Source organism: Eublepharis macularius, chromosome 15, assembly GCF_028583425.1.
Source record: "Eublepharis macularius isolate TG4126 chromosome 15, MPM_Emac_v1.0, whole genome shotgun sequence".
NCBI lineage: Eukaryota > Metazoa > Chordata > Lepidosauria > Squamata > Eublepharidae > Eublepharis > Eublepharis macularius.
Genome location: NC_072804.1, coordinates 56531419 through 56554550, shown reverse-complemented (window position 1 = coordinate 56554550; position 23132 = coordinate 56531419). Strand labels below are relative to the sequence as shown.

The window sequence follows — 23132 nt, the reverse complement described above, 5'->3', positions numbered from 1 at the left end:
GCCACAGCTCACTTCAGATACCAAGAGTCCAGTGGCACCTATAAGACTGACACAATTTGTGGTAGGGTGTGAGCTTTCGTGAGCCACAGCTGGCTTCTTCAGATACCAAGAGTCCAGTGGCACCTATAAGACGGACACAATTTGCGGTAGGGTGTGAGCTTTCGTGAGCCACAGCTGGCTTCTTCAGAGCCACCGCAATTTCGGGAGAACGCCAGGCCCCACCTGGAGGTTGGCAAGTGAGCGACGCGCGCATGCGTCCATCGAGCGGCCTCCCAATGCCCTCTTCGTTCTTCGCCAGGGCTGCCTCTTTGCACCCGTTCCCTGGCCGTCCCAAAGGGGCGGAGCCGCGCTTCGCCGTGCCCAGAGCCTGTCACTTTCCCCGACCCTCTCCTCCGCAAGCCCCGCCCCCACCGCGCCGCCTGGCCACGTGACGCCCGGTTCCGGAAGAGGATGGCGGCGGGATGGCGCCTGGCGTGGACGCGGCTCTCGTTCCGGCTCGGGCTGTTGGCCTTGGCCGCCCTGCTGGGGTCGGACGTGGCCCGCGGCGCCGGCTCGGAGCCCGGCCGGTGGCAGCTCGAGATCAGCGTGAGTTTGGCCGCGGAGGGCGTGGCCAGGGACGAGGGGCGGGGCCTGATGGGGAGGGGAGGGGCCTGAGGAGGGAGGGAGGGGCTTCCACAGCCCCTTTACTTCCCCCCCTAAATAAGCAGAGTCCAAAAAAGTTTGTGGTAGCTGCCTTACCAATAACACTAAAAATACCATTAATGTTATTAATAATTATTAATAATATCATTGGTGACATTATTACTAACCTTAACATTGTCCTGGCTACTGATTCTGCTGCATTCACTTGCAGTAGGTATGTAATCCGCCTTGGATTTCAGTGGGAAGGGCGGACTATGAACAAGCAACAGCAATCATCATCGTAAACATTGGTTGTTTTTATTAACACTGGCAGCAGTTTCTGCCGATGCCATTATTTATTATCATTGGCTGCAATAGCAGAAGGCTGTGCATACACAGCTGACCTCCTGTCACACTGTGGAGTGACCAAGGGAACTGTGGCGGTGGGGGGGCAGTGTAGATAGGTGTGGCTTTGAATAGTTGGGCGAGTCACCAAAGGTGAGGATCATCAACGTGGGGAGACAGGGACTGGGTGGCAGAATGACAGCTGCTGGCCTGGGGCTTACATTCAAGCGATGTGTGGAGGCTGCACATCGATCGAGCATGAGAGCCAGGCCAATGGCTGTGGTTTCCGCATGTGTACACACATCAGTTATCCTTTGCTCTTTGGTGACTCTCAACTGTTAAAAACGAAGCCTGTTTCTGTCTCCATAACTCCACCACTCCATCTGCGTAGCCCCCACCGAAATGTTTTAATGTATCAGGCCAGCAAGCGTGATCCCTTCCTCCCCTCCCCTTGCACATCCATTCTCTCTGCACTTTAGTCCACTGCAGTTTACACAGAGTCCACCCTTAACTTTGTTTTGGGGGGGGGTGTCTGTGAATTGCTTGTGTAGGGAGTGGTAGCATTTCCATCCTTCCCTGAAGTGGAAAAACAAAGCACTATGCTCAAGAGAGATGGTTGTGGTGCAGACGGACTCTCCCCAGCAGCCCTGATGCTGAGTTTCTTTGCCCACTGGAATGGAGGTCTGGGATGTGGGGTGTGCCTGTGTACAAGAATCTTTGACGTGGAAAGGGAGTCTCTCCCCACGTGCGCATCTTGGGAGGTGTATGGCTGCCATGCGAGTGAAGCACCATTCTTGGGGCTGCTTCTGCACTGAATGCCACCTTCTCACTATTGTAGACATTGGTGGGTCATACATACTCAAGTTAAAGGCACCCCCCCCCCCCCCAGGAAATTGCAATGTGTACCTATGTGCATGCAAAATGCTTTGCTTCCTCCTTCCACACACACACCCTGCTACTCTTAACAATGGGTGTTTGGCTGTTCCTAGCAATATAGTAATATAGAAGAATGTAGGCCTTCATTTCCTTGCATGGATTCTCAGAAGAAGGCGGCTTTATCTTGTCGTCCTCAAAGACAGGAAAGCCTAGAGAGCAGGGGTAAGGACTGGAGCTCTGTGCTGGAGGGAAAGATTTGCATGTAGGCAGCTGGGCTGAGAAGGTGCCTGCCTTTCCGGAAGAACTTCCGGGAGCAGAGTGCTGTGCAAATTGGGTCTCTGGAGAAAGGAGGGTGTGTGGAGTGTGTGCAAGAGAGACTTGAAGCATGGGCAGGTCAGAGTTTTGGTGCCTGGGAGCACTTTCTAGAAGACTGAGGGCTACGGGGGTGGGGGGATAGGCATCTGTAGATAGATACCCCAAACTTTCCCCCCGAAAGAAACAGTGCTGCTCTTTCACAGGGCGTCTTGTTCCAAAAGAGCAGCGTGGCAGTCGCTTTTGGGATTGGCTTCAGGGTGGCCGTGGCGATTTTCGCAATTGATATGGGCAGTTCTCGCTGTCTTTGCAAATGCCCCAGGTCCCCCCCCCCCCAGGAGAAGTCTGGAAAAGCAGCAGTCACACTGGGCAAGGAGGGGAGGGGGAGCAGCCCCAGGTAACCTACTTGCTCTTGCTAGTGCTGACACAGAGCCTGATACTATCTCTGGACGTGAGAAGGCGACCCTCCTTCTCCATTCCCAGACAAGACACAGTCAGCTGTGCTCTTCCTGGCTCCAGGCTAGTCAATACCTGTCTCCTTCCCTTTTACCTTCCGCTGCAGGTGGAAGAGCTCCTAGCCCCTGTGACCGAATGAGGTGGTGGGTGACACTCTAGATCAGTAAGACTTCTGGGCTATGGGCACTTGATCCTGAGAAGGAGTAGCTTTCTCCCTTCAGGGGTTTTTAGGCAGAGCTGTGCAATTCTGGGTAAGAGCTCACCTTCCATCCACGTACCGACTTAGGGCCGGCTGTGTGGTTATTTTCCAGAGTAGATGGACAACCTTCGTCTGGCTTCTCTCGCATTACCACAACACACACACACACTCCGCATGCCAAATCAGTGATCCATCTGTTTTTTCTGGCCTTCCGTCAGAGTTCCCAAGGCAATAATGTTCCCTGGCTTGTGGGGGTGGGGGGGGAGAGCTTTCTGCTTGGTAACGGTCTGCCTGAATCTGGCGTCAGGCGATTGATGCCAGCCAACCAAAGAATCCTGTTGTGGCATCGGAGGCTGGAGTTGACTTGAAATACATCTTAAACTATTTGTAATGAGCAAGCAAGGAAGGAGCACGTGCAGGGCAGGGAACGGAGCCAGGCGCTTTTGCTGAGTCTCCCAACCGTGTAAATATCTGAGCTAGAGAGACCATCTTTGTGAATGAGCTGTAGTAGTCCCCAGGTGCTAAGGGGGCAGCCACCAAAACCTGTGTGGAGCAGACCTGGCTTTTCAGGCTCTTAAGCTTTTATCTGCACTTCCTCCTTTTCTGGAGTGCTCTTTTGGGCAGAGAGCCCCAGTGCAGCCATTGCTGCAAGAGAATTCCATAGAATTGCATTTACAGCCATGTAAGATGAGGACTGCTTTGTGGTATGGAACGTTTGTATAGTTCTCAGAGTAATCTTGCTGTGGGTTACTCATTTACCTTGGCAATCAGCAGGTGGTAATCTCAATTAGGACAGTAAAGAAACACTGCTCTTTGTCATTGACAGGTAGGCCTTCACTAGAGCATAACTTAACCGGGGGAGGGGGGGCAGTGGAATGGCTTTTCCGTGGTCTACTCAGGAGGAATAAGAGCTGCAGCCTATGCTGCAAGAGAGAGGTCCGTTCGCTTGGTTAGGGTTTAAATTGAAGCAGAGGAATTTGTGGTGGATGGATCGCCAGTTGTGTCTCCATGTAGGCGGGATGGCTTTGGGGTAAGGAGGACGTGAGCGTACGGTTCTCAGCCCCATACGAGGGCAGAACGAATGCCAGGTGCAGAAGATTGGGCCCATGGACTCCGTGGCAGAGCGGGAGATACTGGGTTCAGTCTCTAGCCCCAGAGAGCAAGGAAAGGGAGGGCTTTTCCCTTTCCGAGGCTTTGGGGAGCCACTGCCAGTAGAGCCAAAGACACGAGTTGAGCTAATGTCTGGTGTGTGATTCAAACGGGGCTTCCTAGTGTGAACACGCAAAGCAGCATTTTGCCGAGTCAGATCGTTGATCCGTCCAGATCAGTTGCTCAGGCAGGGAAAAGCCTTCCTCAAGATCTGCTGTCTGAGATCCTTGTAACTGTGGATGACTGACCTGGGGCCTTCGTTATGAAAAGCAGTTGGCCGTGCCTCTCTTCAGTGACTGCATTCATTTCCGCTATACTGGCTGTCCTTGGAGAGCTGTACCCTTTGGGACGCAGTGCCTCTTTTCACGCCACCTCCTTCTCAGAAGCCAGGTGGCCTGCAGTTTTCCACTGGAAGCTGCTATGCGCAAAATTGCACAAAGTTGTTGTTTGCTTTCATTCTGAGTCAGAGAGGAATCTTCCGTGATGTCTTGTTTGACCCACGGCTGCCTCCACGAATCCTCCCTTTGTTCTTCTTTCTCAGGGCCAAAGCGAAAGCGAGCACTTGTTTGTGTTCCCCAAGACGATGTTTAATAGGACCGCAGTTACTGTCAAATGTAAGTCATTTCATTAAGCCTTGTGAAAGAGAGCTAGGGTGGTGGTAAAGGAACTTTGACTCATTTGATAGACTTCTTTGGAGGAGGTGGGTCTGCGTGGTGGGAGGGGAGTTCCTTTGCAGATATTACCAAATAGCTCATTCATTTGTTTTTCCAGGGCTGGGGGTGGGGTGGGGTTTAACAACCATTGCCTGCTATTGTTAAGGGGTCAGCCTGCACCCAGAATATTCAGCAGCGAGAAGGGGTGTAACTGGTGTGGACCTTGGGGCAGTCAGCTCAAGTCCCATGGAGCTGGGACCAAAGGAGATCGCCCTCCCCCCCCCATTTTTCCAGCTTCCCCCATAGAATAGGTTATGCAGCAGAGACCACATCGCATGGCATAAGAGGGGGCTTAACAGGCAGGTGGCTCTAGGAGACCTGCAAACCACACGCTGCTACAGAGAGAGACATACGTACGTAATGAACCAATTTGAGGCTTCTGTGGTGCCAGAGAGCGCCCGCTGATCCTTTGCACCGAGTTGCCTTTTACAGTCAGTCTGCACTGGGCAGCAGGTGTGGCTGGGGTGTTCGTTCGCTCCTGACTTGGGACACTTCACTGCCCTCAAAGGAGAATACGTGTCGTGTCTCTGCATGTCTCTTCTTTAAGCTTGCCTCCTCCTAGTTGGGAACAGTGACTCTTGCAGCAATATAGATGCTGGGGGATTCTTTCCTAGGCTGAGTGTCAATTTGGGGGGGGGCGTAAGAGCCGAGGTTCCTTCCAATTTTAGTTTGGAAGAAAAGCGTAGTCTGGCTGTGAGGAGTCTGGAAACTGCTGGATTCGATAAAAGCAAGGCCCCTGGCAGGTGATGCCCTGGCTTCCCGTTTCAAAGCTAACCATGCTTTATTTTCCAGTTTTGAATGAGACCTGTGATACAGATGTCATACTTTCCATCACCTGCTACCTGCGCAGCTCCCGATGTCATGACGAAGTCTACATAAATGTAAGCAGCTGGCTTGTTTGTTTGTTTGTTTGATTTATATGCCGCTTCTCTTCAGTTAAGAGCTTGAAGCAGTTCTTTGCTTGGTGGGTGAAGATGGACGGGAGAGGAATCTTGAAAGGGTCTGCCGGAGGGCAGCATCTCCCATGCAAGACAACATCGGAAAACCAGAGTTGCCAGCAGATGAATCAAATTCTTAGTTGAAGAACAGCCGGCCTTTAAACCAAATAATTGATTATGGTCTACGTTTATTTCCTTGTTCACAAAATCTCCAGTATAAGAGAATTGTGAATAAATGTGCGACTTAACAAGAAGCTAGTCCCATCGTTTAGCCATCTTCAGTGTTCTCTATTTCCTACTCCCCTACAGTATTGCACCTGAACCAAAACAGCCTCATGACAAACAGGAAAGCATGTTCTTATTATTATTGCATGTTCTTATTATTATTGCATTATTGTTGCATGTTCTTAATTTTCAGCTCCTACAAATGAATGAGTAGAAGCAGGGCTTTTTTTCAGCAGGAACACGGTGGAACGGAGTTCTGTCACCTCTTAAAAATGGTCACATGGCCGGTGGCCCCGCCCCCTGATCTCCAGACAGAGGGGAGTTGAGATTGCCCTCCGCGCCGTGGCGCGGAGGGCAATCTCAACTCCCCTCTGTCTGGAGATCAGGGGGCGGGGCCACCGGCCATGTGACCATTTCCGCAGATGGCGATTTGAACTTTAAAAAATTCCCCCCTTGTTCCAGCTGACCCAAAGCGACATCATTGTGCGGTCCTGAGTTCCACCACTGAGTTCCGCCACCTCTTTTCCCAGGAAAAAAGCCCTGAGTAGAAGTTTTACTCAATCTACTGACTTCAGCCAGTTACAGCCGTAGTCCTACTCAGCAACAGTAGTGATTTAAATGCCGCAAAGCATTCCTTTCTGGCTCCAAACTGGAGAGTTGTGGGTCTTTCCTTCTTACGGGCTTCGAGGTGGACTGTCTGGCAGACCACAGTCTCGCTTGCTGCTCTGGGACCATTTTAGTCATTTTCTGATGCCACAAGAACATTGGAAACGGGAAAGCGGGCTTGGAGTCCAGTGGCACCTTAGAGACCCGCAAGATTTTCAAGGTGCAAGCCTTTGTTCCTTTTAGTTGCTTAAAAGCAAATTGATTCATAAATCTTGAGCAGCGGAAAATACTTTTTGGATGCAAGGGCTAAAAGGACTGAGACATATTTTGCAATCGCTAAGGTAAATTTAGGATTGTTATTGCTAAGCAAAAGAGCCAGGGTTTCTCGAGTATAAGGGGACGGTTGGTTCATTACGGGCTTAATATAATAATCCCTTATATTTTTGAAGACCCTACTTTCAAGCAGAGAATGAAAGGATGTATCAATCCTATTAAGGCCACAAGGGCAAATTCTGTTGGAATAGGATTAAAAAATCTCCCCTATAAAACCGTTGAAGGTATAATATTCAGTCTTGCGAACAAGAAAGCTCTGCAGCATCGTGGGATGGTAACATAGTACATATAAGGGGGTAATGATTTGGGGAAAGAAAGACCAAAAGGTAGGGGAGGTGTAAGCTTTCCAGAGTCAGAGCTCCCTTCTTCAGACGGGAACCGGAAAGTGATTTTGCACATAAGTCATTATGGTATTGCATTTACTTGTGAGCCACCGCAAGTAGGCGTCTGGACAGGCAGGCTGGACATCACCTGCATAAATAAATTTTTTAAATGGAGGCCAGTAGTGGTCCCATCACCGGTTTTGTGTGCAGAAGGGTGCTGGTTCAGTGGTGGGCATCTTCGATTGCCGAAGGCAAGTCTCTGCCTGGAGACAGATTGAACTAGAGGAATCATGGGTGTGACTCTGCACACAGCAGTTTTGTTATGTTATATGTGTGTTTTAATATTTAGAAAAGGCTTTGTCTCAGGGCTAGCTTTAGTTTCCATATCCCATCTAGGACTTAGGCTGTTTCCACACGACTTACCGGCCTCTGGAACGTTGCGCAAAACACGCGGAAGATAGTGTCTTCTCGCTCGAAATTGTGACAGGAAGACGCGATGTCACGCAAAACTTCTGGATGATAGCATCTTCCTGGTGCGATTTCGCACAAGAAGACGCTGTCTTCCACGTGTTTTGCACAACGTTCCGGAGGCCGGTAAGCCGTGTGCAAACAGCCTTAGAGCCAATAGGCTGTTCGACCATAAAAAGACAGCCGTCTAACTTAAACATTAATGCTTTTCAATATCATTAAAAACAAACGGTGTTTAATTGCAGCAGCTATATATTTAGACATATCTAATGTTATATTAAAATCCAGGTCTGCTAACAGAGTCATTAAATGATAGTTAGAAGAGCGAATAGGCTTCTCATTCAGGTGAGGATACAAAAAATTTTTCTCAGATCCAAATAAATTATACAAAAGAAGAAGAAATGCTCAGTAGTTTCTACTGAAGACTTATCACAGATACAAACTCTGGATCCCCTTTCTTGGCCTATAATTCGTCCATGTAAGACAGCAAGCAGAAGTGAATTCATTCTAGCAAGGAAAAAAATCTCAGATAACATGGTACCGTACTACTATAGAAGTAATATTGCAACTGGTATTGATTAAAATATGAATATCCAAAATACATGGGTGAACATACGCGCCACTTCGCTTCTTGGAGACCTCGCCATTCTTCTGCCAAAAAGTGGCTACTGGCTAAACCATATGCCCTAGTCTTCCATAAGCTTTAGTTTTAAGCGCTGCAGCTTTGGGATGAAGACCCACGGATTCAGCCGAGGGTCTCACTGGGAAACTGTGTCAAACTCCCGCCCCTCCCCTCCCTTTTCATTTTTTTCAGGAAAAGAAAGCCATCAGCTACCTGAGTAAATACAGGTCCACAGACAGCCTCGTTGGGGGCGGCCAGTATGTTTACCAGTCCAAGGATATCGCATGCCACAATCTCAATGAGGTGAGAAATCCAAAAAGGCAGCTGGGAGGGATCGGGTACTCGGTTTGGGGGGACTGGGCTGTGTTGGGGAGGTGGGACCCTGTGGGGGTGTGGAGGAGGGAGGAGGCTGGGTTGGTGGAGATGGAGATTAGGCCAACGGGTTCTGGGGCAGAAGGTTTGGGGCGAAAGGGAATATCTAATTGGGGAATGTTTGGCCAGGTAGGGTGATGAGAAGGGGGTTTTGAGGAGGGGCAAACAAAGAGGTTCTGGACCTTTGGGCATGCTTGCCCAATTGGAGGGAGGGAGGGAAGGAGCAGGGCTCTTCTGTGGTGGGAGCAAATCTTCTTGTATAGGGAAACCAGGGAAGCATTCCCAAATACACAAGCCAAACTACGATACGTTAGACTAGTGCCGGGAACCTGGGTTCGGTTCCTTGCTCAGTCATGAAGCTCTCCGAGGGTACCTTGGGCCAGTTGCCCTCTTTCAGCTTAACCTGCCTCACCAGGTTGTTGTGAGGATAAAAAGAGGGGCGGGGAAATCGCTTGCTTTGGCCTCAGCTCCTTGGCAGGTCGAAAACATGAAGCTAGACAAAGGGAAAGAAAAGCATTTACTTGGGAAGGGAATTGGTGCACTCAGTCCCAGTTGGGATCAAAGGTTTTATCCCAGTTGGGGGGTGGGAAGGGGGACGAAGAAATCGGGGTGGCGTGAGAGCAGCAGAGAGCAGCAGCCACTGACCTCCTCCTCCTCCTCCTCTTCCTCCTTTTTCTTTTAGCTGCGTAATTGGGAACTCCCTTTGCCCCAAAAGCTGGAGACTCCTCAGGAGGCCCATGTGCCCAATTCGGTCAGTTGCGATGTTCTGGAAAGGGGGGGCCAGGTGGGGGGGCAGGTTGTCGGGGTCACGTTGCCTGTGTGAGCAGCAGAGGGCAATCTGCAGGGAAGTCTCTTCATGCCCTTGCAATTTAAAAAGACCCTTCTTCTCCTCCCCTCCCCGCTGCCTCTTTTGGAAAGCAGCTCTTTTAGGGGCTTGTGTCGCTGCCGTAAACGTTTGTTCAGAGCAAAACAGCCCTCCCCCTTCCGGGGAAAATTCTGGGCATTGGTGCCTGCAGGCACGCCGGGCTCCAGAGATGCTGGCAGTGGTGCAGGGGCCACCCAGTTAAGACTGCGGGGCAGTGTGTCGTGGGGCTCTTTAATTTCCCAGTTTGCCCCAGTGTTTGTCCCTTTGTAGGGGTTATTTCCAGGCACCTCTTGTGATTTTTCTGTCCCATTTAGCACATTTCCCTTGCGGCAACAATCGAGACTCACCTGTCCTCCGGGGGTGTCTGTTGTTCTTCTCTTTTAGTTGAAGAAGTGCTGGGCTTGACAGCATGTATGGCCAGAGGGGGTGTCCTGGGTTGGGGAGGGAGAGGTGGGTCCCCTCCTCCCTGCGTTTTGCTGTATGCGCCATCTGCCAGGACACAGGGAGAGCACGTCCCCAGACCTCATGCCCTTCCTCTTCCACCCATTTGCCAATGTTTGCATTTCACCCAAAGGACCCACCTGGTAAGACCAAGAGGGAAGCCCCGAAATCGGCAGAAGACCAGAAGACACCCCCCAATGCGAAGCCAGGACCCGTAAAGGATACTGGCAAGGAGCAGGCAACGAGCGTGGCGCAGCCAAAGGTCCCTCCGCCTGCAGAGGAAGCAAAAGCTGATGGGGGGAAAAAGGGCACTCCTGCGAAGGAAAAGCCAGAGGTTGGTGGGTGCACAAGGGCTCTTTGCAGCTGACCCCCAAAGAGGGAGGGTGAGAACGCTTTCCTGGGACTGGGGCTGCAGGACCCTGTCGTACCTTGGGAGGCTCTCGTTTTCTTCCTGGGTGCAATTTTCCGGCAGCAAAGAACAATCCAAAGACACAATTCCTGCCTGGAATCCAGTGGGAAAGAACTGCTGGGGGAGGCGGGGGGGGGGGCGCACGGCACAGGGCAGAGAGTCGACAGATGGCTCTGAAGCCTCCGGGCAGTGACAGAGGCATAGATCCTGGATTCAGGCTGAACACTTTTGGTTTTGCTTCCAGCTGCCAGCGATGGCAACGACGTGGGATGACGGGCCGTACGTCTTCATCCTGAAGATCGCCGGACGTGCCCAGAACTGGAAGCTGAAGGGTAAGTGGGGTTTACAGCCCCGAGGCACCTTCAAACCACGCTTGGCCCCGAGAAGAAAGGAGTTTGTTTCCGGCCGCAAGAGCTCCCCTCCTCTGGAGAAGACAGGGCAGGTGCTTGACGTTCCTGGGACCAGCAGCCCCCGTCCCTCTCCTGCAAACAGATGGAGAACTTTTGTTTCCCACCCTTGCAAAACATTGCAACAGCCCGCCCCCCCCAAAGGAACATAAGGCAGAGTTGCAACCTTCAGCCCTCTTCCTAGTGAGGAATCCAAACTTTGGCAATTGGGGATTTCCCCCCCTTAGGTAGAATCAAAGAAACATGGAAGTGACCCCCAAGGGTCATCTAGTCCACCCCACCCACCCCCTGAGCAAATCCAGGCTTCTCCTTTTTGGAAGAAATCAGACAGATTGGGTCAGGAAGCAATTTTCCCCAGGCCAGTTCAACTAGGGATCCTGACAGTATTTTGCCATCTTCTGGGCATGGAGCAGGGGTCACGGGGGGTATGGGGAGGGGAGATAGTTATGAATGTCCAGCATTGTGCAGGGGGTTGGACTAGATGACCCTAGAGGTCCCTTCTAACCCTATGATTCTATGAATTCTGTCGTGGAGAGCACTGGTACCCAACCGGCCTGGGGTTTGTGCATGCAAGACCCATTAGAATTCAGTGGCGCTTGCTTGTGAGTTAAAAGATTGAGCTGTGGGCTAGAAGACTGGGCTGCAGCTTTTACGGAGAGGATGGGAATTAGCTGCAAAGTGGAGGACTGGCTGCTGTTGTTCTTTCCCCTGGTGGACTGAGCTGCTGAAGGGCTTTCCCTTGGAAGCTGTTCACCCACATGTCTCCTTCCATTGTGACCCACAGTTGATGTGCAGATGAGGCACCCAGAGCACCACTACATCTCTGCCTCGGAGTGGCCCCTCATGGTGGTGAGTAGCAGGGGTCTTTCTTGAGGTGGGGGGGAAGGATGGGCTATGTTGTACATTGGGGGTGGCCCCAGGTGGGTTAGGGAAGAGGCACGGTTGTTGGTTTCTGTTGACTGATCTCTTTTTCCAAACTCGGCCCCCAGCCCACCTCGTCCCACCCGGGACCTCTTTTCTCCCCTTTTCCTTTCCCCACATCTGCATTCTCCATCTTTTCGAGGGCTGAGCTTGCAAATGTTCTCTCGTGTCGTGGCGCACATCCTGTTGACGCACGTGGAAATCTGTGGATTGCGACCCAGATTTGACACGTCTTGGCCCTTTGGTATAGGATCGGGTGGTGGCTTGCCTCCAGAATAGTTTCAGTTTAGCAGCCATGGGAAAGAGGGACAGTATTCCCTGTGGGGTTTTTGATGTGGGGGACAGACATTTGGGGAGGGATTGAAATATATGCCATACTGACTTTCGTGCTCGTGCTGAGTTTAGTTGGCCGTGGATGTGACTCTCAAGCCTAGCTCTGCCCACCTCTGACACAGCACCCCACCTGATCCTCTGGCCTCAGCCATCTCCCTTCTTTCCTCCCCCGCCACAGTTCTATATGGTGATGTGCATAGTATACGTGCTGTACGGGGTCCTGTGGCTTGTCCTCCTGGCCTGCTACTGGCGTGACATCCTGCGCATTCAGTTCTGGATCGGCGGGGTCATCTTCTTGGGCATGCTGGAGAAGGCCGTCTTCTATGCTGAGTTCCAGAGCATTCAGAACCATGGAGTGTCGGGTGAGTCGTGATCCGTGTACCTGCCACGTCAGTCCCAGCAACTCGACATTAAGGTGACTTGCTTTGGGAAAATAGCCCATCCTGGACTGCTTAAGGTACCCCACCTCCCACAAAGCTCAAGGCAACTTTTGAAACTAAGAAAACACTGCGGAAACTTTGAGCATCCGTTAAAAAACAAGTAATCACACAACAGGTTAGTCCTTGCTGGATTAGATCTAAGGCTCGGCAAACCCAATATCCTGTTTCCATCAGTGGTTGAACAGAGCCCCCCCCCCCACACACACACACAGAGTATCTGATATTTAGAAGCTGGAGGGCTCCATTTAGCTGTCATAGCTAACAGCCGTTGGGGGACTTATCTTTCGTAGATTTGCTGATCCCGTTTTTAAAACCCTCTAAGCCACTGGTCCATTATCACATTTCATGGCCCCAGAAAATAATAGGAAGATGATAAAACAATATCCTTCAAAGACAGGCCTTAATCCACGCAGGGTTGTAAAAGGGGAAGGGTCAGGCATCTAACTGGAAGCCGTTGCCGCTGCTTGTCGAAGTTTCCCGGCCTCCCCCCGTTTTGTAATGGGCAACAGCATTCTGCCCCAGCTGGAGTCTCCATCAGCCACCGTCGCGCCTTTTGGATTTGACTCGAAGTACGACCCCTTCTCTTCTCCTTTTTCAAAATGTCCCAGTCCAAGGGGCTGTGATATTTGCGGAGATCCTCTGTGCTGTGAAACGGATGTTGGCGCGAGTCCTCGTCATCATTGCCAGCTTGGGATACGGCATTGTCAAGTGAGTGCCCGCCAGGCATGGGGACCGGGGTGGGTGGGTGGTGATTCGGGCACGGGGAAGCGTTGGGTACTGCAGTAGGGGGAGGCCATCAAGACCATCGCTGTGTTTCCTTCCTTAGCTGCCCCCTCCATCTCCCCCAGAGCAGAGCAAATTCTTGCCCACTCGTGACCTGGGTGCAACTTACCCAAGGGAGAGCGGCCATCGTTGTGTTCCTTCCCGGGCTCGTGAATCCGGGAGGGCCCCTGCTCCCCGCATCGAGTCCTTGTGACGTTCCGCCTCTGGCTAGGGCCCCGCCGCTCCTGACCGTATTCTCCCCTTTCCACAGGCCCCGGCTGGGTGCCCTCCTGAACCGCGTGGTGGGTGTCGGTCTGATGTACTTGGTCTTCTCCATCATAGAAGGGATCCTGCGGGTGAAATCGGTAAGGGGAGAGCTCTGGGAGGAGCGGGAAGGGTCCCTTGGGCGGGTTGGCTCGGGGCTCAGCCGCTGCCGTCTCTGATTGTCCCCACTCCACTGTAGGAACAAACTAGCTCAGCCGCACTCATCTGTGAGATTTTCCTGGCCTTTGTGGATTCCTGTATTGTCTGGTGGATATCCTTTACCGGGGACTGAAAGGGGGTGGGGGGGCGCCTTCTCCCAGCTCTGCGCTTCCTTTGGCCCTTGGTGTTCATCAGAGGGGTGATGGAGGGATCCAGTCCTGCAGACAAGCCCACTCAGGCCTCCGACCCGTAGAGACCTCCATAAGATGTCTGCCGGCATAGACTTGAATTGTCTGTATCAGAGGTTGCAACTCTCCCCCCCCCCCCGCCCCGGTGTTTTTAGAAGGCTCCTTGTATGGTCACCTGGTAGTGACTTTCTGTTTGCCATAGGTGACTAACTATTTGCAAGCCTGCGTTTTCCCCTCCCAAAGAGCCCTGCTTCCTGCCTGCCGTTGTGTGCGCCTTTCCCCACCCCTGTCTGTCCCCCGTACCACTTTCATCTCCTTTCTCTCTTTCTCTCTTGTTTCCTCCCAGGCACAAGATGACTTGGTATTGCTGGCTGCCATTCCCCTGGCTATGCTTGACTCTGCCCTCTGCTGGTGGATATCCTCCGCATCTGGCTGGCTGAGGAGGGCCCCGTCTCTTTTCTGCCTGCATGTCCCCCCCCCCTCCTCCTCCCTCTCCTCAGAATTGTTCTTTTGATTTACAGCCTCTTCTGGCCACAACTGATTTGCCTTCTGTGCTTAGAAGTGGAAGGTTGAAATATGTTGGAGTATGGAAGCTAGGAAGAAGGGAATTCTGGAACCTGAACTGCAGTCTTTGGTTCAGTGCAGCTCCCACGGGTGCAGGACTCAGGCCCAAAATAGGGGCGGTGTTTTGGGAGAATGGGCTCCTGGCTTTTGTCCTAAGATTGGGAGGGGCCCCCTCTTATTTAAAGACTGCAGTGGGAGCTGCTTGTACACTCTATGCAGGCACTCTGTGCAGGGAGCCACCCTCCATCTTAGATCTGGCAAAAGGCACAGCCTGGTTTGTGTGAGGTCACATGTGCAGTGCAACGGGTCGGAGTGCCTGCATGATCGAAGAGCTTGCCGTCGCATCGGATGCCGGGGCTCCTGAGCTCCTGTGGCAAAATGCTCTTTTCACCTCATAGCAGCTCGGGACTAAAATTGACACTCGTTCCTCAGTTGCCTTTTTTTGCAGAGGCAAAGATCTAAAAAATTCTAACCTTGGAGGGATGCTGTAGGGTCTGGGGTATTTTCTCATGGTGTCTGTATGGGAGGGGTGTCAGGAGATTGAGATGGGATCCCCCCACCCCCGCTTGCGCACTTAGCCATATTCCTTAACAAGCGCCACATCCTTATCAGCCTGGTCCAGACGATGAAACTCCTGAAACTCCGCCGGAACCTGGTGAAACTCTCACTCTACCGCCATTTCACCAACACGCTCATCTTTGCAGTCATCGGTGAGGCCGGGCTGGGAGGAGGGAACTTCTTGGAACCAATAAAATATAGCTAGACTAACAACAAAGCCCATTGTGGGAGGAAATACAACAGGGGCTGTTTTCACGCGTCTTACCTGCCGCCGGAACATCATGCAAAACACCCGGAAGACAGCGCCTTCTTGCACGAAATCATGCCAAGGGTGTTTTGCACGATGTTCCAGCAGCAGGTAAGACGCGTGAAAACGGCTAGGCTCTATAAAGGGCCAGGTGGCCGGGCTGGGCATTGCCCCGTCCCCTGTGCCCTGATCTCGGCGGGCGGAGGGCTGGGCGGCCGGGTTGGGCACTCCTGCCTCCACTGCTAGCTCGGCCTGATCAGGGCTGGGAAGGGCAGCGCAGGCATGCCGAGCCTTCCTGCTGCCTGCGCTTGATACATAGATAGATGGATAGACATTTTTTAAAGCCTCTCCAATTCTCAGAAGAGGTTAGGGTGATTAATAGCCTGTCTTGCGGGAAAAGGGGAGTTTTTAAATACTCTTTATATCAAAAATTAACCTGCCAGTAAAAAATTCTCTAGCCCCAAAATGCCCCATATAAAGCTTGTGTGGGTGTATGTGTGTGCGCACCCATGTGTGAATAACAGTCTAAAAAACACAAAAGGAACAGATTGGCTACGGCTGCCCGATTTGCCCGGTCCGGTTGCCCTCCCACCCCTTGCTCTCAGTTAGGGTAGGTGCCCTCGGTCTGCTTCTCTATGGTGGCAGAACGGCGTTGTGTTTTTCTCCCCAGCATCCATTATCTTCATTATCTGGACCACCAAGACTTTCCGGCTCGCCGTGTGCCAGTCAGTGAGTAGCCCCCTCTGGTGCGAGGGGATAACAGCTTCGGGGGTGGGGTGTCAGCGGACTGTCTCTAGGCTTTGCCTTTTTAAAAGAAAAATGAAATGCTGGAAACTCAGTCAGTCAACTTGGGTTTTCGGTCTCCGTTCTTTAAATTGGTGGTGGGAGGGGAGACCCACCTTGAATTTACAAAGCTTGCATGGCGAGGAGGGGGCTAGTCCCTGCCAGGAGACTGTCAGCCATCTTCATCCTTTCTCCTTTCTGGCTCATCAGGACTGGCGGGAACTCTGGATCGATGATGCGTTCTGGAGGTTTCTCTTCTCCATCATCCTGTTAGTTATCATGTTCCTCTGGAGACCCTCGGCTAATAACCAAAGGTACGGCGGGCCCTCGGCAGTTCTTGGCAGCTGGTTCTCCAAGGCACAAGTCCCAAGGCAGGGGTGCCCCCCACAGCTCAGTAGCAGAACGAGGCTGACGGCCTTGGGAGCCAGACGGAACGGCAGGCGCAGAGCAAGGCGATCCTGTATTCTGACTGGGTGGGAAAGAGCAAAAATCTACAGCTCTGTTTTTAGCCCAGATCAGCAATAAAGCGGGTGTGGAAGCTCCCGGATCCAGTCTCTACCACCTCCCGCTAATAAAAGATCTCAGGCGGCAGAGCTGGGAAAGGTTTTTCTTTGTTCTGCAGACTGTGGAGTGTCAAAATATAAACCACAAAGGAAGACTAACATCTCTAGGATTAGATCCAGAGGAGTTAGCCATGTTAGTCTGTAGTTGCAAAATAGTAGAGTCCAGTAACACCTTTAAGACTAGGTAACTTTATTGTAGCATAAGCTTTCGAGAACCACAGCTCTCTTCATCAGATGCATCTTCAGAGCTGTGGTTCTCGAAAGCTGACGATGCATCTGACGAAGAGAGCTGTGGTTCTTGAAAGCTGACGATGCATTTGACGAAGAGAGCTGTGGTTCTCAAAAGCTTATGCTACAATAAAGTCAATTAGTCTTAAAGGTGCTACTGGACTCTTTTCTATCTCTAGGAGTAAAATTGTCCCACGCTTAGGTCGTCATCATGGCTCCGGCAGCGTAAGAACCATCTTAAAAGCAGGTCATAAAAATGGTCTGCCAGCAGGTGGGCTGTAGCCCATAAAGCGTTAAAACAAGTGGGATTAAACTTTGAGCAAGAAATGACCAAGTAAAGCGTAAGATGTTAACCTGGTGCCTGAAAGAGAGCAAGGTAGGTGCCAGGTGAGTCTCAAGGGTTAGGGCATCCCAACGATGGGGAGCCACCACCAAGAAAGCCATGCCTCAGCTCCACAATCCTCTCTTAGATGGTCCAAGGATCTGACTTGGAACGAATGTTTTATAATAGGGGACATCAATAGCCCTTTTATGTAGAAGTTCATCTCCAAGTAAGAAGGATGAGCTGTGGGGCTGGATGAGACGTGGACCACCGTCTTCCATCTCTCTGTGCCGTGAGACTCTGCCCGCACCCCCATTTTCAGCTTGGCAATTAATTTGGAAGGCTTTGCACTCTCAGGTGGAAGGCTGTGGGTGGGGACACCAAAACACTGGCATCTCCTTCCCGCATCCTCTGATGTTTGGCCATCGGCCTCTCTCTCCAGATACGCTTTTATGCCCTTGGTGGATGAAGGCAGTGAGCCAGAGGATGAGGAGGATGAGCAGATGGTCAACAAGGCCTTCGGTAAGTCAGGCCGGTCCAGCCATGCGGGGCCAGGGGGTGGAGTGTGCTGCCAGTTTGGATCTTGGTGATCTGGACCACCAAGACTTGGGGTGAGGACAGGCCAGGTGTGTCAGTGCGTCTCCTTCCGTGGCACAGAGGGTTTGCTTTGGGAATCTTCTTCTGCTAGCTGTGGAAAGGGGCTACGCCGAAGCCTCCCCACTCCTTGACCCTCAGGTACGTGCATCAGCTACCCCTCAAGCAGTTGTGAGCTTAGAAAGTCTTGGCCACCCGACGGCTAAGACATGTTTGAACACCAAATTCCATGCCTGGTGCCACGTTCTGGGTTTCCATGCCGTCTCCGCCTACTCACACACGTCTTCCCGACGCTGAGCATCTTTTCACACCCCGATGCAGGAGGGGATCAGCAGTTCCCCCGTGGCAAAGCCCTCCTCACCCTTTTGGAGTCGTTTCTGGGTTGCAGGATTCAAAGTGCGTACTCAGCCACGGAAGCGCAAGCGATAGGAATTTCCTTCTGGTCTTGGATGTGGGCTGATCTGGGGCTCCTTTATTTGTCCTTTTCTCCACAAGGGATGAAGAATAGAGGCACAAAGCCTGAAGCCAACGGGATCCTCAAGGGAAGCCGAGTGGTAAGACACCCTCTGCCTTCCTTTTGCCCAGGCACATGCCCCTGCCTCGATGTAGATTGCAAGCTTGCTGACCGAGATTTGTCTCTCTGTGGAGGTGTTTATTGTAAAACAACCCCTCATAATTGTATGCACTTCACAGATTTAAAGGGGATGTCCTCCAAATCAGGGAGTTGTAACTAGATAAAATGTTATAGAATTTAAGTTCGGAAAACAGCAGAGAGGGAGAGGCAATTTGGGTCTGGGCTTTAGCACAGGGAAGAGGTATGTGTGCTAGGCCGCTTCTCTTGCGGGTTTTCCTGTAGAAATCTCCCTAAACAAAGAGAATACAGCTTGTTTTCTTCTAACCAGTCTAAGAACTGGGGGGGGGGGGAGGTGTGACCATTTTTACTATGGAAATGGCCTGGGGCAGCCAGTCCACCAGGTGGCTTGGGGCTCACTTGCCCACTCATGCAGCAGGAGGAAGTGGGGGGGGGAGTCGTGTCTTAACCTGGAAGTGACATCACTTTTAAGCGTTGCTTTAAGAATCCCCACAATCTCTGGAGTTAAAGACCATAGAGATTTGCGGATTCCTAGAATGTCAGCAGCCTGTTCTGATGTGACACCCCCTCCCTACACACACACACTTTCTTCTGCCTCATTGGCAGGCAAGTGAGCCCTCAATCAGCTGAGCAGGGCCCATCTTGAGTCACTGGCCAGTTTACTAGCTGGCCCTGGCAGCGGCATTGGGGCTGGGGGCACTGCTAGTGCCCCACACCTGGTTCCAGACCCCCAGTGCTTATTCTCTCTTATTTCCCACAACTGCTTTAAAAAAACACCAAGTCAGCTCTTACGTTTATGGATTTTACTCTTTCCACCTGGCTTACTCCTTTCTCCTTCTGTAGGATGAAGACTTGAAATGGGTTGAAGAAAATATTCCCTCTTCTATGGCTGATGTGTAGGTGTTTTTTTAAAAAAATCTTGTTAATTCTTTCCATCCGCAGTCAAAGCCCCCTGTTGTAAAAATCGATCCCAGTGACTTCTTAAAAACATACCATTTCAGGGCTTGTTGGTGTTAGGAAAGATGCAGAAATAAGCATCTGCAGAGAGTGGGTTGCATTCAGAGGTGCCCCTTCCGTTTCCGCCGCGGGCAGGTTGCTGCACTTGATCAGACCGTCTTCTAGCATTGTCCGTGCTTCTAGCAGTTCAAAGCAAAACTCCCTAAAACTTTTTGTTGCGGATACAACCTGGAAAGCCAAAACCAGTTTTCAAGATTCCTTTTTGCTGAATCTAACGGGGTAAGAGGGAAGCAGTTCATCGACACTGCACTCTCTCGCAGGCTGCTGAGCACCCAGAGGTCTTGGTTAAATCTCGGCCTGGCTGACTAACCTGACATTTTGAATATGCCATTGACTTAATTGCTCCAATTAACTGGTTAGAGTTTGGTGTCTTGGGCTAATAGGAGGGGGAAAGTATCTTTGGAAATTTTTACAAGTCGCTTGAAAGCGATGATATTTGCTGCTAGAGCTTTGAATGGAGTTGCAGGCATTTTGTTAGGTGTGTGTTGGAGGGGGGATTAGGATTTTATTGTTAACTAGAAACAAAGCCCATTGTGCAAATAAATACAACAGGCTCTAGAAAGCTGGGGCTGGGAAGGGCTGGTGGGAAGTGCTGGCAGGCAGGGGGTCTGGGAAGGGCTGGCTGGCAGGCAGGGGGGGTCTCGGAAGGGCTGAGAGGCAGGAGGGGTCTGGGGAGGGCTGGCAGGTAGGGGGCAAGGGGGATCTGGGGAGAGCTGAGAGGCAGGAGGGGTCTGGGGCGCAGCAGGATAAATGTGCGTCGCCGGAAACCCGCTAAGACAATTACGTTACAGGGTTATGTATGGTGAACTGTGTTGAGCCATGGGGAAATGCACAATATAGCTGTTTTAATTTACCCAATTTCTTTTCCAGCGTGCTGCCCCCTTTGCTAGACTCTGACGAGGTAAGTCACGTTTAGCTATATTTATTTTTTCTTGGTCGTTTTCTTGCCACGGTGATTCCAGCTGGGGTAGACATCTGCTTGTGACTGACTTATCCAAGCCTAACGGAGGTGCGAGTGGGGCCGCTGATGTGGGTGGGATGCCTGCCTTGTCTTGCAAGCACACATTTCTGCCTCAGGCCCACAGCTGGCAATTCGAGACGGCGGCCAGGGTTTAAGGGCCACCACGTTCCTGCCACCCTCCCGTAGAATTGCTTCCCCTAATGCCCCATTAAAGCTTTTTCCTGTACCTTCCCAGTAACACAACAAAATGAGCTGGAGACCCTTCATGTTCTCTGGCTGCTGTGAACTCACAGCAGCTCAGCCAATGAGGGAAGAGGTTTGTGGTTGACAGATTGTTTTCTCAAACTAACCATCTGCTCAGCGTTCCTGATGGGGTCACTGATACTCCAGACAGTCTTTCCCTGAGAGCCGGCTGCATTGTGATGCCTGAACTCCTCTTACCTTAGATGCAGCAAGTGGTTCCCCTTTTACCCAGACTGCTCCTCTGAGTTGCATCCTTGAGGTGCTTTTCTGCTGAGTGCCTCGCCCACGGCGGGTTGGGTTGAATTGCAGTTCTTCCACATCCTGTGCAAGTATTCGCTTGCCAAACCTCAGGCTGCCTGCCCGCAAGGCTGCTTTTACTGTAGGCCGTATTGCTGTGAGGTCACAGCAGCTAAAGCCTGCACAGACAGTAGTTGCTGGACAGAGGCTGCAAAGGAGGCGGCTTCAAGCGAGGGGATGGTGCAGATATTCATTTGAGAACTTTGGGAGTGGAGGGCTCTCGGCGTGCTCTGGGTGGTCCCATGTGGAGCAAACTCGGGTTTGGGACCATCTGAAATCTAAGAATAGTATGGACCCTACATTGCAGGGTTTCTTAAGATTATAGGTGGGGGGTTCTGAATGCTTGACACCAGGGCTTTTTTTCTGGGAAAAGAGGTGGTGGAACTCAGTGGGCTGACCTTGGAGAAAATGGTCACATGGCTTGGCGGCGCGGAGGGCAATCTCAACTCCCCTCTGTCTGGAGATCAGGGGGCGGGGCCACCAGCCATGAGACCATTTTCAAGTGGTTCCAGAACTCCGTTCCACTGCGTTCCAGCTGAAAAAAAGCCCTGCTTGACACACTGTATACGCCCTCAGTGCTTCTATCCTTTTTTCTTTCTTTTTTTTTTAGGAAATAGTAACCACAAAGTTTGAAATGTCCAAGATGGAATGAAGTCAAGAGCGAAGTCAAGATTTGATGACTAGCTGTGCTCTTGTCCTGTTGGATTTTGCGTGGATCGAGGCGCGGATGGTCACCTTGTTCCTTTTTACACGTGCATATATATAGATATATATATACATACACACACACACATATATATATATTTGTATATGGTTAAAAGATTATTTTATTACCGTTTGCGTTTCTGACTGGAGCTATGGGGCTTTTTCTGGGCAGGGTCTCCTGCCTGCCCCGTCAGCCAGGAGAGGAATTCCGACATGGTTGTGCCGCCGGTGGGACGATCCGACTGACTGTGTTCCACCTGCATCTCCCAGACTGTATTTGGAACTAGTATTTCTCCAGCTGTGTGTACCAGCACCAGTTTGTAAGATCAGCCCGTGTTCCCTGCCGTTGTCCTGGCCCTGGCTTTCCACTGGTGCCTGGCACTGCGTTAGGTGGTGCAAAAGTATTGGGTGTACATACGACTCTGGAGGGGGGGGTGGGATTGTGTCCAAGTTCGTTTCAAGGACGGGGAGGCATTTCTCTCCTCCTTCCCAAAGTCAACCTATGATGATACGGAGTGGGATGTGGTGACCAAAGGCTGTGTGAGTGTGTGTGTGAGTGAGAGAGAGAACATAACATGTACGTGATTGTTAATGACATCTTCAAGTCCAGTGTAGGGAGGAAGAGGATCGTGGAAGATCAGTCTGGGGTTGAGTGCCTTTGAGTGGTGCTCTTAGGAGAGGCGGAAGTGCTCGGTTGTGTGGCAAAGATTGGATCGGGCAGCAAGTGAACTTCGGCGGGTGACAACGGACAGTTCCTTGCTGCAAATGAGAACAGGGTCCATTGTGAGCGTTCCGGCACGTACTCGGAACGAGAAGGGTCTGGGCTGACTCCCCACAACAAGTGATCCCTGCCCACCTCTCTAAAACTATTTCTCAAACTCTGCTGAGGGATGGAGGACGCTTGCGGAGGGGTCCAGCTGTGAACGCACGGCTGCTTGTGTTTGATGAGCAACTGGCTGCATTTTGGCAGCTGTTGGTGCGGTGGAGGTGGGGTGTTGGTTCCCACATGCGAATGCCGCAACATGACACTCTTGAGCATGCTCTTACATGTTGCAGTAGAAGAACATTCCTCTTCCCCCTCCCCTGGGGAGGGGGGGTAGCATCAGGTGGGGAAAAATAAACCCTTCTGTGCACAACACGCCCTCCTTTCCCACCTTTTCATTCCATCTCTGCATTCTCTGAACTTCCTTTACTGCTTCAGCAGAAGAGACCCTTCTTGGCCCCAAATGCCTGACGCACACAGTACCCAACTCTGCATTCATTTACTTAAATTGGAAGAAAAAGAGTTTGTTTGCTCAGAGCTGTGGCCTGAATTCTCCAAGGTGTAGGAGTTGCTTTGGCAACAGCTGAGTCCTCCCCCTACCTTCACCCTTTCACTCACTCTCACACACGCTCACACCTGGGTCCATTTCCTCTGACCTGATAATGATGCTTTAAGGTGACCTGGATTAATAAGTGGGGGAGGAAGAGAGAAAATAAGATTTCTTCTCCAATAACCTTTATTTATTTGCAATTGTACATACGTTGTCTTCACTTGGGGAGGAAAACCTTGTGTGTGTGTGTGTGTGTTATGCAATAATATTAAAAACAAAATCACATCCTCTACTTCAAGCATACGTTTGGGTTCTTTTGTGGCGGGGTGGTGGTGACCATCCAGGCTTTTAGTCCTGGGCTATTTTACTTATACCAGAATTTAGCCTGGAATGTAATT

General features: G+C 51.3%; 1 protein-coding gene across 1 annotated transcript; it reads left to right on the top strand.

Moving 5' to 3' along the window:
• Nucleotides 1-440: 440 nt before the first annotated feature.
• Nucleotides 441-23026, top strand: LOC129343325 (transmembrane protein 87A-like). The gene is made up of 20 exons (XM_054999485.1): nucleotides 441-585; nucleotides 4500-4572; nucleotides 5464-5552; nucleotides 8379-8489; nucleotides 9241-9309; nucleotides 9998-10198; nucleotides 10518-10605; nucleotides 11465-11529; nucleotides 12113-12296; nucleotides 12983-13082; nucleotides 13408-13501; nucleotides 14094-14164; nucleotides 14915-15021; nucleotides 15787-15845; nucleotides 16110-16213; nucleotides 17455-17534; nucleotides 18102-18160; nucleotides 19042-19094; nucleotides 20086-20116; nucleotides 21327-23026. The coding sequence occupies exons 1-20, from the start codon at nucleotides 451-453 to the stop codon at nucleotides 21366-21368; spliced, it is 1815 nt and encodes a 604-aa protein (XP_054855460.1). The 5' UTR covers nucleotides 441-450; the 3' UTR covers nucleotides 21369-23026.
• The last annotated feature ends 106 nt before the right edge of the window (nucleotides 23027-23132 follow it).